Here is a 12,867-nt window from a genome sequence, read left to right as displayed (position 1 = left end):
CAGGGCCTCTCTGCGGTCATCAGTCGCAGGCCCACTGCCCAGCCCGCCTCCGTGGCTGCTCGAGTCAAAGACCCAAAGGAAACTGGTGACTGGACAACCTTCACGTTCTCATGGCTGCGCCTCCTGGGTAATGCGGGGGTGGGGGGCTCGGCTTCCAAGCGGCCTTCTCCTTTGCTGCCCAGCTCACCCCTCAACCTCAGATAAAGAAACTGAGCACTGGGAGGGAAAAGTGGCGGGGTCGGCGCGGCCCTGGAGGGAGCCGAGGAAACTTACCAGTCACAAGACTGCCCCCGGGTGGCGGTTTCGGGAATGGCACGTCCCCGCAGCGGGCGGCCTCTAGCTAGCTTTTTGCTCCCGTCAGCTGCGGTAGAAGTTATTGAAGCCAAACTTGTACGTTAATCCCCAAGAAAAGAAGAAATGGCCCCGAGAAACCTCCTTCCTCAGACGCCGAGATATTGTTCACTTTGTCTCTGTAGCTGCACTGCCATTACCATTTGATAAATGCACTTTCAAAATCAAATTCTCCTCTCCCTGGGCGCCGACCTGCTCCCTCCCAAGGGCTTTCCTGGCTGACCCCCATCCCTAGTCTCCTCTTAAAACAATAGCCAGGGCAGCGGGTCCTCTGGTGGTACAACCCTCCAGGCATTGGCTGGCACCCGCTGGGCTTCTGGCTGCTGCTTTTTTGAGCTATTTACTATTCAGGAAATTTGGTAATTATTTTTTTCTCCACGTAGTGGTATTATCCTCTTTCTTTTGATATTAGATCCTCCGCGGGCCCCTAGCTTCACGCTGGAGACTGGAGACGCAGGAGCCAGAGGAAGGGGCTGCCTTCGGCCCAGAATGGAACTTTCCTTTCTGTGGTCCTCGCGGCTGCTCAAAGCCAGCGGAGAGGTTCTGACCTCCTGGCACCCCGAGCAGGCGGGGGCAGAACCCGCCCTCCCAGGGCAAGAAGAAAACGCCCGGTCATTTATTCCTTTTATTCCTCTTTCTTCCCCTCCTCATTTCACCAAAACACGCGCCGTGTTTTTATCATGGGACCGAAGGAGGAAAGGGATGAGACTAACCCAATATGCAAACAGCGCTGTGTGGCTGCTTTCGGGGGTGTCACTGGTCAGTATTGGGGTGTGACCTTCGCAGGTTTTCCTGTGTCAACAGGGAGCTTGCTCGGAACAGGCAACACTCTGCAGATGTGTGTTGGGTGAACAGGCAAGTTACTTGAGAACTAGGAAGCAAAAGGGAACAGAAAGACTAATTTATGCAATTAAGAAAACCGTGGTGATACATTTCTTGAGAGAATGGGTCCCACAAAACAAGGTTGCTGGTGTTACACTGTGAGGAACTGACTGTATGGGGTGGTTTAGGTTTTTCCCGGCTGAACCACACTACTGAGCACAGAGACTTGGCACTGTGATTGTGGGTGGTGCCTAGGGTATCACTGGGCACTTCACGCAGTCACCCTAGAGAACGGGAGAGAAGTGTGACCAGCTGGCATCTCAGCCTCCCGCAAGGATCCTGGTGGTGGGCAAAGGCCTGGGCAGAGAAACCTTTGTTCTGACTGGCTTTTTTTTTTTTTTTTTTTTTTTAAGGAAAGGAGCAAGCCTCTCCTGCTGCTTCTTGTTCTTTTTTTTTTTAAAGATTTTTTATTTATTTACATATACAGAACTGGGATACAGGCCGGAGGTGAGAGGCAGTGAGAGGCTTCACTGAGACGGAGTGGGGAGCAGAACAGGCAGATGGACTGAAGTACACTGCTGAGGGGAGCAGCGGGTGGGTCAGGAGAGGTCTGTTGCGCCCTGTAGTCACTCCCAGGCTGGGGACTGAACTCAGGCACAGAGGCTTCCCATAGCTTCATAGCAGTGAGATTTAACCCCTTGGCTGCCAGGGAGGCCCCACAGGTCATCTTGAATTCGGCTCAGACCAGCCTCTCTCTCTCTGGCTCTTCCCCCACCTTCACCCTTGTCTCTGAAGGACTTAGAGGACCCCTGTGGCTTGCAGCTGGCCTTGCATCTTTTCCATGCCCCACACCCCTCCCTTCCTCTGGCCCTGTCTGGAGACCACAGCTCACTGTGGACACAGGCCTCTGCCCCCGCCCCGCCCCCGCAGCCACCTAGCCAAGCCCGCTGGGGTGGGGTCCAGCCTTGCTCGCCTGCCTGCACCACACAGCGGAATGTGGCTGGAGCAAAACCAGTCAGCGGTGTTGGCTGCTCTAGTAAATTCTTGCTCGTCGCCTTTCACCCCGCCTGCCAGTTCTACTGTATTTCCCTGGCCTGTCCCCTTTCCTGTTCCCCAGGTGACAACTTTACACCTCCTCCTGCTCTCCCCTCCAACTGCCAACATGCCCCTCAGGCTCAATTCTCTGCCCTGGGCTTTGACTGGTATTTCACTGAGAAAACGGAAACATCCGTGAGGTCCTCTGTGGGGTGCAGAGCTCTGTCTCTGTAGACGCCCCTCCTTCTCCCCTGCCCACACCACCCATGTGCCCTGGCCCCACCCTTCTGGTTCGCCCCAGGACACCGCCTCAGCACCCCCCCCACCCCCAGGCCATCACTGCTGCATCATCACCCACAACTGCAAACAGTTACTCTTCCCGCCTAAAATGCAAACACCTCTCCTGCCTCCACCGCTACCCCACGCGTGTGTCTGCATCCTTCCAGCACTACCCCTTGCAGGGGCCGCCGACATCTCCATCCAATCTCCTTTCCCTTCTTCTTAAATCTCAGTTGGATTTCGGACCGCAACGTCCAAACGTCCACCCACACTTCCACCCACCCCGCTTTGACGGAGGCCGGTGACCTACGCTGCTTCCGGTCATCCTCTTTCCGCTCACCGCAGCGACACCCCTCAGTCCCTTTCTGGAAAGCAGCTTGTTCACTTGCCTTCCAGGCAACGCATTCTCCCCTGCCACACTGGCCCTGCCACGCTGACCCACGGTGCTGCCGCCTGGCCGCAGAGTTTCAGTTCCCTCCACCCTGGGTCAGGCCTTGGAACTTCTCTTTCCTCTGTCCTCACTCATTCACCGATCTCATCAAGATTCCTGGCTTTAAATGTGATTTCTGTATTTGACTCTCAAATTAACAGCTCTAGCCTGGACCTTCCTCATCTCTGGTTTTATTTATTTAATTTAAAAATATTTTGTTATGTAGGCACACAAGAACTGGGGTACAGGCCAGAGGTGCTGGGGGTTGAGAGGATTCACCAGAGACAGAGTGGGGAGCAGAACAGACAGATTGGCTGAAACACACTGCTGAGGGGAGCAGCGGGGAGACAGGAGGGTTCTGCTGCGCCCTGTGGGTCCCTCCCTGGCCGGGGATCAAACTCATGCTGCAGCGGCTGTGGACAGCTTCATAGCGCTGCGCTTTAATCCCTTGTGCCATCAGGGAGGACTCTGGCTTCTGGTTTTAAATATCCACCTTCACTGCACATCTCCACATGTCTGAAACCAACCTCCGACCTCTCCACATTTGTCCTTTACAGTCATTCCCAACCTAGTAAACAGCAACTCCATCCTTCTACCGTCTCAGGTCAGAAACCCGATGTTAACCTTGGCTTCTTTGTTTTTTCTCTCAAATATCACAACCTCTGTCTCAGCAAGTCTAGGAGCTCTACAAATGAATCCCACATCCGGCCACGTCTTCCGACTTCACTACTCCGGCACTCTTCCTTCTCAGATGATTAAGCTGCGCTTCGCACTGGCCTCCCCATGCCCACCTCTGGCCGGCAGTCTATTTCCCAACCAAGATTCAGCACAAGCCTTCATAAGGTGCAGCTACAATGGCTTCCCCATTCCATCAGCCCTGAAAGAAAAGCCAGACCCTCGTGTTGGCCTGTGAGGCCTTGACTTCACTGTGTTGGGCCCCACCTAGGACTTGAAACAAGTCAGACATGGTCCTCGTTCGAGACTTTTGTGTTTGATGTTCCCTGTCTGGACGGCCACCCCAGCTAGTCCACTGGTCTTCCTCACCTGGTTCAGTTTTCCGCTTAAAATTAAGCTCAGCAAAACCATCTTCTCTAACCCTACTTAAAATACTCTTATTGGCTTGGTAGGGCACTGAACAGAAGCTAACTGTCTCACGGTGTGGGGGCAAGGAGTCCGAGGCAAAAGGGCAGCTTCTCCTGAGGCTGCTCTCCCTGGCCTGCAGGAGGCCCCCCCACCCCAACCCACCCCCAGCCAGCACCACACCCCCCTTACCTGGTCTTTGGGCACCAGCATCCCCAGAGCCCATGGTGTGTCCTAGATTCTTCTTAGAAAGATGCCAGTCAGATCAAATTAGTGCCCACCCTAACAGCCTCGTTTTAATTTAATTACCTTTCTAAAGGCTCAGTCTTCCATTGTCGTCCATGGCAGGTGCTGGGGGTTAGGACTCAAAGGTCCACCAACATGTCCCAGGTTCTAGGACATGCCGGTACACAGAAGCACTGAATTCAGAGTTGTCAAGTCACTCAATGACCTTAGGAGCTGTCCGGCCTAAAGCTACTTCAATGTGCAGCCCTGTCCTCTGTCCTCCATCACTATGCACTCACTTACCATCCTCTGGGCAGAGCCCAGAGCCCAGGACTGCACCAAATACCATGAGAAAGTCACAAAACAATAAACAGCAATAGAACGGCCAATCTTCTCCAAACACAATGTATGCAAAGGCATTTCCAAACAAGCATGCACATGATTAAAAAGATGCCTCCCTGAAGGGAAAAAAAAAAAAACAGTAATTTTTTGGCACAAATTTCAAGGGCAATAAATAGATGAGATTAGTGGTCAGGGACTCAAAAGGGGTGGCGGGTCACCTGCTGAGCTCCGACGGATGGAGGACTCAGATCCTCCTCCGACAGGGCAGGGCCGGTGCCACCGGCCACTGTTTGCACGAGGAACCAGGGCCAGGTCCCCACAGCTCACTGTTTATCGGGGGGTCACCACGGAAGGAGCCAGCGCCCTCGGCATGCGGGCTGACCTCCACCTGGCAGCAAACAGGCCCCCTGTTTACCCAAGATCCTGACCGCCTCAGTGTGTGTCCACCTCGCGCCAGATGAGAGGAGGCCGGCCTGAGCCGCCTCGCACCCCCGGGGCTTTCTATGCGCTTGTGAAGGTGAAATGGGGTGACAGGTCCCTGAGCACCTCCTCTGCTGCATTAGGAACGGTTAGGAAGTCAGAGAGAGAGAGAGAGAGAGAGAGAGAGAGAGAGAGTCCTCGGGCACCAGACAAGCTCTCTGGTGGAAGGTTCTTGAGAGAGGAGGAGTTAACCTGCCTGACCCGGCCAGGGGCCAGGTCACAGAGGCGTCACCCTCCTAAGGGGAATCTTCACTGGGAGGCGCCCTCTCGCCTGTCTCCTCAATAAAAAGGCAGAGTCGCGCTCACTAGCCGCCAGACTACCGAACGCTTCTAATTCCAAATTATTTACACTAGAAATCCGTACTGACAGTATCTGAGGAAGAGGGATGAAGCGTCCTTAAAGAGAAAGAGGGAAGAAGGAAGTGAAGCGGTTGCCTTTGACCAGACCGGAGGGGAGTCAAAAGATAGCGCAAGGTTTTAGAAACAGACAAGCCAGGTCTACAAAGCTTTCGAGCAGCAAACGGCAGCTGTCCCAAGGACTTTGTTCCTACCAGCAGGTGGGGAGACCCACGCTGCCTTCTGAGGGTGCAGAGCGCCTTGGGGAGCAGGCACCAGTCTCAGCTAGCACCTTGTCACCACACAGTGCCAGATTTTCTAAGTTTCGAGCTGGCCACGTTTGGGGCTGTGCTGACCCGTCCATTGTGGATGGAGTTACACTATCCAAAGTGTCTCGCTCCTGTGCCACAGAATCTGCATCAATTTTCTGTACGTGTCATATAACATGATAGTCAACTTTTGGGGGCTCTACAGATTGCAACGAGCTGGACTGTCTCTGATTAACAAGAAACCGGACTGAATCTGAAGGCCTAACATATTCTCTTAGGAAGGCACCCATCGTGGGTTCGTTTTTTTTTTCACTTTTATTGTCCACTCAATCAGAAGTGTGTCCAGGTTTTACACAAACACCCAAGTTCAAGTTCCAGCCCACCACCAAAACCACCTGGGCCCAGTCCAGTCTGGCCTGAAGATTATGCCATCTGGGGCCGAGGCAACAAAGAGTGTAGTTTCCTCCTCTGATATTTACATCACACACTTTCAGAAATAATTTGATCTTTCCTAACTTATGCTTAATGCAATTTTATTACCTTCTCACTCATAAATTTAATCCACAGTCAACTGTTTTTATTTCTAGGCCCTATAACCATTTATAGGGTAATAAGTACTGTAAGTTTACCACCACTGTGTAAAGGAGCTCCCTCTTCTGATCTGTGGTTGGACTTCAGGAGAGTCTTCTTAGTTCTCATATTGATCATCAAATCTCCACTTTATCTATACACGTAATCTCAGTTATCCCCCCTCTTTGATTCTGTACCAAATGAGCTAAAAATATGTATAGGCTGTCTATACCTAGTCACACATAAACAATCTAAGCTAAGTTATTTTTAGTTAATGTGATAAAAAATGAGAGCAGATGAGAAACAGAAATGCAAGACAATAATGATGTTTTTAAGATTGCTTATTTACTTGCACACCTTTCACTCCAGTGTTAGTTCCTTGACCGTGGTGGGGTTTTATCCACGTTCTTTCTCCCCTAGTCCAGCAGTTCTCAAGTATCATTGTGCCTCTGGATTGACTAAGCGCTGGTTCAACCTGTGGCTGAGCACCTCCCCTGCCACCCCACCCCCCACCCCAGGGTTTTTTTAATTCATTAAGTCTGGCTTGGAGTCTGGATTTGCTGATCTAACAAGTTCCCAGGAGAAATCACACTTTGAAAACCACTGCTCTGGCGCCTCGCTGGTGGAAGGAGGGTTAAGTCTCTCACACTATGAAGTTTTCTGCAGCCTGAGTCTGATCCCCGGCCAGGGAGTGACCCACAGGGCACAGCAGACCCCTCCTGTCTCCCCGCTGCTCCCCTTAGCAGTGGATCCACCTGTTCTGCTCCCCACTCTGTCTCTGGAGAATCCTCATCCCACACCCCCATCCCCAGGCCTGGCCTATACCCCAGACCTTGTGTGTAAAATAAATAAATTCTTCTTAAAGAAAACCACTGCTCTCTTAAAGGTTGATGGGACTGAGACTGACCTGGAGGTGGGATGAGAAGCTCCTGCTCACTGGGCACAGCTGAGTGGTCAGTGGTCTGGACAACACGCGGAGAACTGTCTTCCCAGTCAGCACAGGAGAGGGAACTTGGACCTGCCTTGGGGATTCTGAGGACAAACGTGACCAAGGTTGGCAGCACACGGGCCTGGAGGTGGCTCTGGGCTGGGCCCTGATGTAGAGAGCGCCAGCAGCTCAGGCCTCACTGCCAGCATGCGCCTCCACAACAGTGTTTGGGTCTCCAAATGCTGCCTCTCCCGGCTTTGTGCTGATTTTAAGGAAGCACTGCTCTCCAGAAGTAACGGTTTTCATCTTGGACTGGCCTCTTACTCACTGAGCGATCTAAAGGCGCCTTCCTCAGGTGTAAAAAGGCAATTCTCCTCCTTCTCCAGTCCTTCTCCCGGGGGTGGTGAGATTACATCGAGAGGCAGACACTCTTACTTACCAAGAGCATCATCCAAGGACTTGGGCTTTTGTGCCACAATTAAACCAATTAAAATAATGCAAATCTCTTAAAATACTATTATTCTGTACCTCTTGAATTAAAAGTGAACAGAACAATCCTTGCTGGAACAGCATGTCTGTCCTGGTAAACAAATGTAGCAGAAACCTCATCTTAGAAACAAATGAACCACAACTATCAATTCATTTTTATGAGGATGGGAAGTCTGGGAACTTTATCCACTATTTTGGCAAAGGATCGGGATTAAGTGAGCACCTGTGAGACCCAGGTGACACCCCCCATCTGCCAAATTACTGCTCACCTCAATCACACTTGTGTAGCTGAATCAGGTCAAGGCGTGTGCCTCAATAAACAGGGGTTCAGACAGCTACCCCCTTTTTTAATATATTTGGGGTGACAGCATTTTATTGATGTCCGTTTGAAAGGGACAAAACATTCATCCCACACAACCCTCACCAGATAAATGTGCCCAACCTGGCTGGTCTGCTCGGGGGAAATGATGCCTTTGTCCTGCCCCGACAAGTCACCAAACGTAAGAGCCTTTTCGGGATCCCTTGAAACTTCCTACAGAAACCCCACCAATTTCTTCACCTCCTGGCACACGGGATATGCCAGTTCTTGGGCTTTCGCTGACCCGGCCTGGAGGACTTTCTCTAAGTAGTCCCTGTCCATCTTCAGTTTTTCAATTTCGCTCTTAATTGGTGCAAATTTTGCAATCACGGCGTCCGCCACGGCCAGCTTGTAGCGCGCAGTGTCCAGCCCGGCGCTGCGCTTCACCACCTCCTGTACCGCGAGGCCGGTCACTGCCGCGTGGACGGACACCAGGTTGGACACGCCTGCCCGCCGTGCCGGGTCGTAGGTGACCTCTGACGTGCAGTCCGTCACCGCCTTCCGGAATTTCTCCACGATCTCCTCAGGGCTGTCGGTGATCTTGACGGTGGCCAGTTTGTCAGAGTCCGATTTCGACATTTTGGCAGAAGGATCACGGAGGGATTTCACCTTCTTCGTCGAGGCTGTGTGCAAGCATCGGCAGACGGGCCAGAAACAAAAACAGAACAGGAACAGTGGGAGAGTCAGGGTTTAGGTCTACCACGTGCCACGAACTTCAGATCATTGTAGGATTTTTATCTGATTAGAGACATAGCAAATACTCTGTGCAAAACGCAAGTAACTTACTTGAGCGTGAAAATAAAGCTCATCTGAGCTGTCATTCTATTTTTGCTCTTTTGTTTTGGATCTTCTCATGGATCTTTTCATGCATGCACACATAAACATGGCTCGTCTCACACAGAAAATCACGTAAGTCATACTGCTTTTGCTGCACACACCTTTTTTTTTTTTTTTTTTTTGCATCACTTTGTGCATTTTTCCATCTCAGTTGTAATCCCCATGGGCTTCCCATCACCAAAGCACCATGGTTGCACACACCTTTTAAAATGCATTGTTTAACTCTTTGCTCTCCAGCTCCTGGCTCATCACACTTCCTTACCACCGAAAGACCCCTGTCCACAGCCACTGTCCTGCCCACCCCCAAACCGATTTTAACGATCTGTCGCATTTTTCCCACTTCTTCACCCATGACTCTATAAGTGTACACCAGCACTCAACCCAGTACACACACTGGATAAGTGACTTGTTTATTGCGTTGATGGAATCAAGATGTTATTGTAAGCGGTGCGGCATAAGCCAGTGTTATTAATAATTGCCTATTTTATGGTTGCTACGGAAGCATATAAAGTTGAAATAGGTAAAATAATAATAGACCAAAACATTGAAATATTACTTCTTGTTCAAACCAGTTCGCGCCTAATGCGTGAGGCACGCTGATTCCGTTGCACATGGCTGGAGGAACTTAGAATGCCTGCCCGCCACTGTGAAAGGACACAGATACAGGGACACGCCTCTAAACGCCGTCAGCTCAGGAGAGACGACGGAACTTCTGCCCCGCCACACCTTAGCTCACACTGCTACCCAAACGTCCACAGAGAGTCACGCTTCCGTCCTCAAGAGGATTTCAGACGCAGGATCGAACCACAGCTGCAGCTGTTTCGGATTCGGTATAAATTTTATCTCACTTGTGCAATTCAGAAAGCAAAGTGTGAGGATTATCGATGTCCTCCTGTTTTACACAGATGACACAAGTTCTCACTCTCAGGACTTTTGTTTTATTGTGAACAGGGAAAGGAAAGCAAATTGGCTTTGCCCTCAGAAGGCTCTGGAGGCCCAGCCTGGCCACTACCCGAACATGTGGCCTGGACACACCGTCAGTTTGCCAAGCCTCAGGCCCTCACCCACAAAGTCGTGAAAGACCCGCTCCACCAAAGGAGATGCGTTTTTATTTCTGCTTGGTAGATGATATGATCTTTTCTTATTCATACTAGAACTGGGGTGAAGGCCAGAAGTGTGGGGAGTAAGAAGAGTCACCCATGACAGAATGGGGAGCAGAACAGAACTGAAATCCACTGCTGAGGGGAGCAGCGGGAAGACAGGAGGGGTCTGCTGAGCCATGCCGGGCACTCCCTGGCCTGAGATCGAGCTTGAGTTGTGGTGGCTGCAGAGAGCTTGACAGCACTGAAAGTTGACCGCATGCGTCGCCAGGGAGGCCCCACATGACATAATCTTTTATAAATAAAAATGATTATCACTGGCCTTTGGTCTGTCCCACACTTTGGAACTTTGTTAGCTGTTTTACCCAAGAAGCCAACAAGCTCTTCTGGCCCTACACTGGTGAAAAGGATGCACTGCAGCAACAAATCCCAAAGCCTGTCTTTGAATGTCACATTTAATCCCAAGAAGTTCCACACCTTGGTCCGATCTTCGCTTCAAACACGCCCGACTCGGCAGCCCCACGCCTGTTACTTACTGAGCAGGGAGGTGGGCACCGGGAAGAAGTGTCCATACTTCTTGTTAAACCCTCGGGCCAGGTCCTGAACCAGTTCCATGTGCTGGACTTGGTCCTCCCCGACAGGAACGTGTGTGGACCTTTAATACAAGACAGAGACGCTCAGCACGAGTCCTGCTTAAACGGAAACGATACTGCCCACAGCTGCATTTCCGGTGCCTGCTTCCCACGTGCTGCCGAGCAAATGTTCGCAACTACAGAGGGAAGGTGGAGACCCGAGTTTTTATCTGTGTATCCGACAAATGCCACAGAGGTGTTTGTCTCCTCTAGTTCTGCTTCCCATAGCACAAGAGCGCAGCGATCAGCACCAGCGTGGCAGGTCACTGAGAGGTGGGGTGGGCCCTCCACAGAGAGTGCTGGGCGCATAATTGCATTTTAGAACTCCCCCCACCCCACTCCGGCTTAGTCAGCTATTAGCTGTGCCCAGATGCCTTTCACTTCAGAGCTGTTGCTCATACTTGAAAGAGACCCCACCCACTCTTGCAATCAGAGATGGCAGAAAGCACTTGAGGACAGTCTTTCCTGCCTGCCACATACGGGGTAGACTCAAGGTCTGTTTGGAATATGTGTCTTCCTCTCCAAGGAAACTGCAATCACTGGGCAATAAATAAGATGCAGGCAGCTGAAAATAAACGAATGAAATCGCGCACAGCATCGAGGGACCTCAAAAACCATGTTCAATGAAAACAGTGAGTTGCAGAACTCAGAGTTCACTGCACGTGTGTAAATCCTACTTGTACAGATAAAACCACTAAATGTTTATAGGTACACGGGTAGGCGTAAAGATAAGCTCCTTCACGAAGTGTAATGTCCGCTAGAGAACAAAGGAATAGAATTTGCACAAAGGGCCTGGTGCAAGGAACAAGAGACCTGAATGTTGTCCTTGATGGTTTAATTAGAAAATGAAAATGGGGGGGGCCTGGGGAGGCCCTCCCTGGTGGCGCAGCGGGTTAAAGCGCAGCACTAAGAAGCTAAAGTCACTTCAGTATGAGTTCGATCCCCGCCTCAGAGGTGACCACATGGTGCAGCAGACCTCTCTTGACCTGCCCGCTGCTCCCCTCAGCAGTGTTCTTCGTCAGTCTGCCTGTTCTGCTCCCCACTCTGTCTCTGGTGAATCCTCTCACCTCCCCCCATCTCTAGCCTGTACCCCGGTTCTGTATGCATAAGTAAATAAATCTTTAAAAAAAAATGAAGATGTGAAATAAAAAAATTGCCAGAAATAAAAATTTGCTTTGCTTATCACTATTTTAATCCCACATGGAAAGCACAATGTTTATACCAACGTGGACAGGAGAAGAGACCAGTGACTTCAGGCTTGTCTGGCCGGGAGCTTGTATTTGGTGATAAAACCAAAGTGTCTATTTCTTGATCAAGCAAGTTTAATGTTTTCCCTATGAAGACAGGAGCCTAAAAGTGAACTTGAATAGTTCAGTGATCATTGTACATTTTGAGTGCTGATACATCAGCTCTTCAAAACAGTCACAGGAAAGGCAAATGATGGCACTTTACTCAAGAAACTGCCTTGGCCGATGATTAATTAGTGGTTCTTGAAAAACTGGTGACATCTTACTATTTTCCTCATGAACTACTGTCCACAGAGTATCAGAGTATCAAGTACATGGGGAAGACAAGGAAGTTTCTTTTTTTTTAATAAGATTTTGCTTATTTATGCACACAAGAACTGGGATACTCGCAGGCCAGAGGTGGAGGAGGGTAAGAGGATTCACCAGACACAGAGTGGGGAACAGAACGGATTGACTGAAACACACTGCTAAGGGGAGCAGCAGGCAGGTCAGGAGAGGTCTGCTGGGCCCTGGGGGTCACTCCCTGGCCAGGGACTGAACTGGTGTTGCAGTGGCTGCAAACAGCTTCATAATGCTGAGCTTTAACTCCTGCCACCAGGGAGGGTTCTGAGAAGGAAGTTTATACTACCATTAAGATCAGCTAGTTGAGGGGGGCCTCCCTGGTGGCTGCAGCTGGGCTTGGGAGCTGGCCCCCAGGCACAGAGACCTCTCCCGTCTCACTGCTGCCCCCTCAGCAGTGGATTTCAGTAAATCTGCCTGTTCTGCCCCCTACTCTGTCTCTGGGGAGTCCTCTCACCCACCCTGCATCTCTGGCCTGTACCCGTTCTGTATGCATAAATAAATAAAATCTTAAAAAAAAAAGTGGGTCCTCTCTGGTGGTGCAGCGGGTTAAAGCACAGCACTGAGAAGCTAAAGCCACTTCCACATGAGTTCGATCCCCGCCTGCCCTAGAGGTGACCCACAGGGCGTGGCAGACCTCTCCTGACCCGCCCGCTGCTCCCCTCAGCAGTGTACTTCGTCGATCTGCCTGTTCTGCTCCCCACTCTGTCTCTGGTGA

General features: G+C 50.9%; 1 protein-coding gene across 1 annotated transcript in view; it reads right to left on the bottom strand.

Annotated features, from left to right (window-relative positions):
• Positions 1-7,991: 7,991 nt before the first annotated feature.
• Positions 7,992-12,867, bottom strand: part of WARS2 (tryptophanyl tRNA synthetase 2, mitochondrial) — a 57,190-nt gene continuing 52,314 nt past the window's right edge. The window contains exons 5-6 of the mRNA XM_004689594.2: positions 10,468-10,586; positions 7,992-8,617 (exon numbers count right to left, since the gene is read on the bottom strand). Coding sequence (XP_004689651.1) covers positions 8,169-8,617; positions 10,468-10,586 — 568 coding nt within the window. The 3' untranslated portion in view covers positions 7,992-8,168. The remainder of the gene's footprint in view (positions 8,618-10,467; positions 10,587-12,867) is intronic.

Source organism: Condylura cristata, unplaced genomic scaffold (genome assembly GCF_000260355.1).
Source record: "Condylura cristata isolate star-nosed mole 26May11 unplaced genomic scaffold, ConCri1.0 scaffold00026, whole genome shotgun sequence".
NCBI lineage: Eukaryota > Metazoa > Chordata > Mammalia > Eulipotyphla > Talpidae > Condylura > Condylura cristata.
Note: the sequence above shows the minus strand (reverse complement) of the source record. Positions and strands in the feature narration are given on the sequence as shown.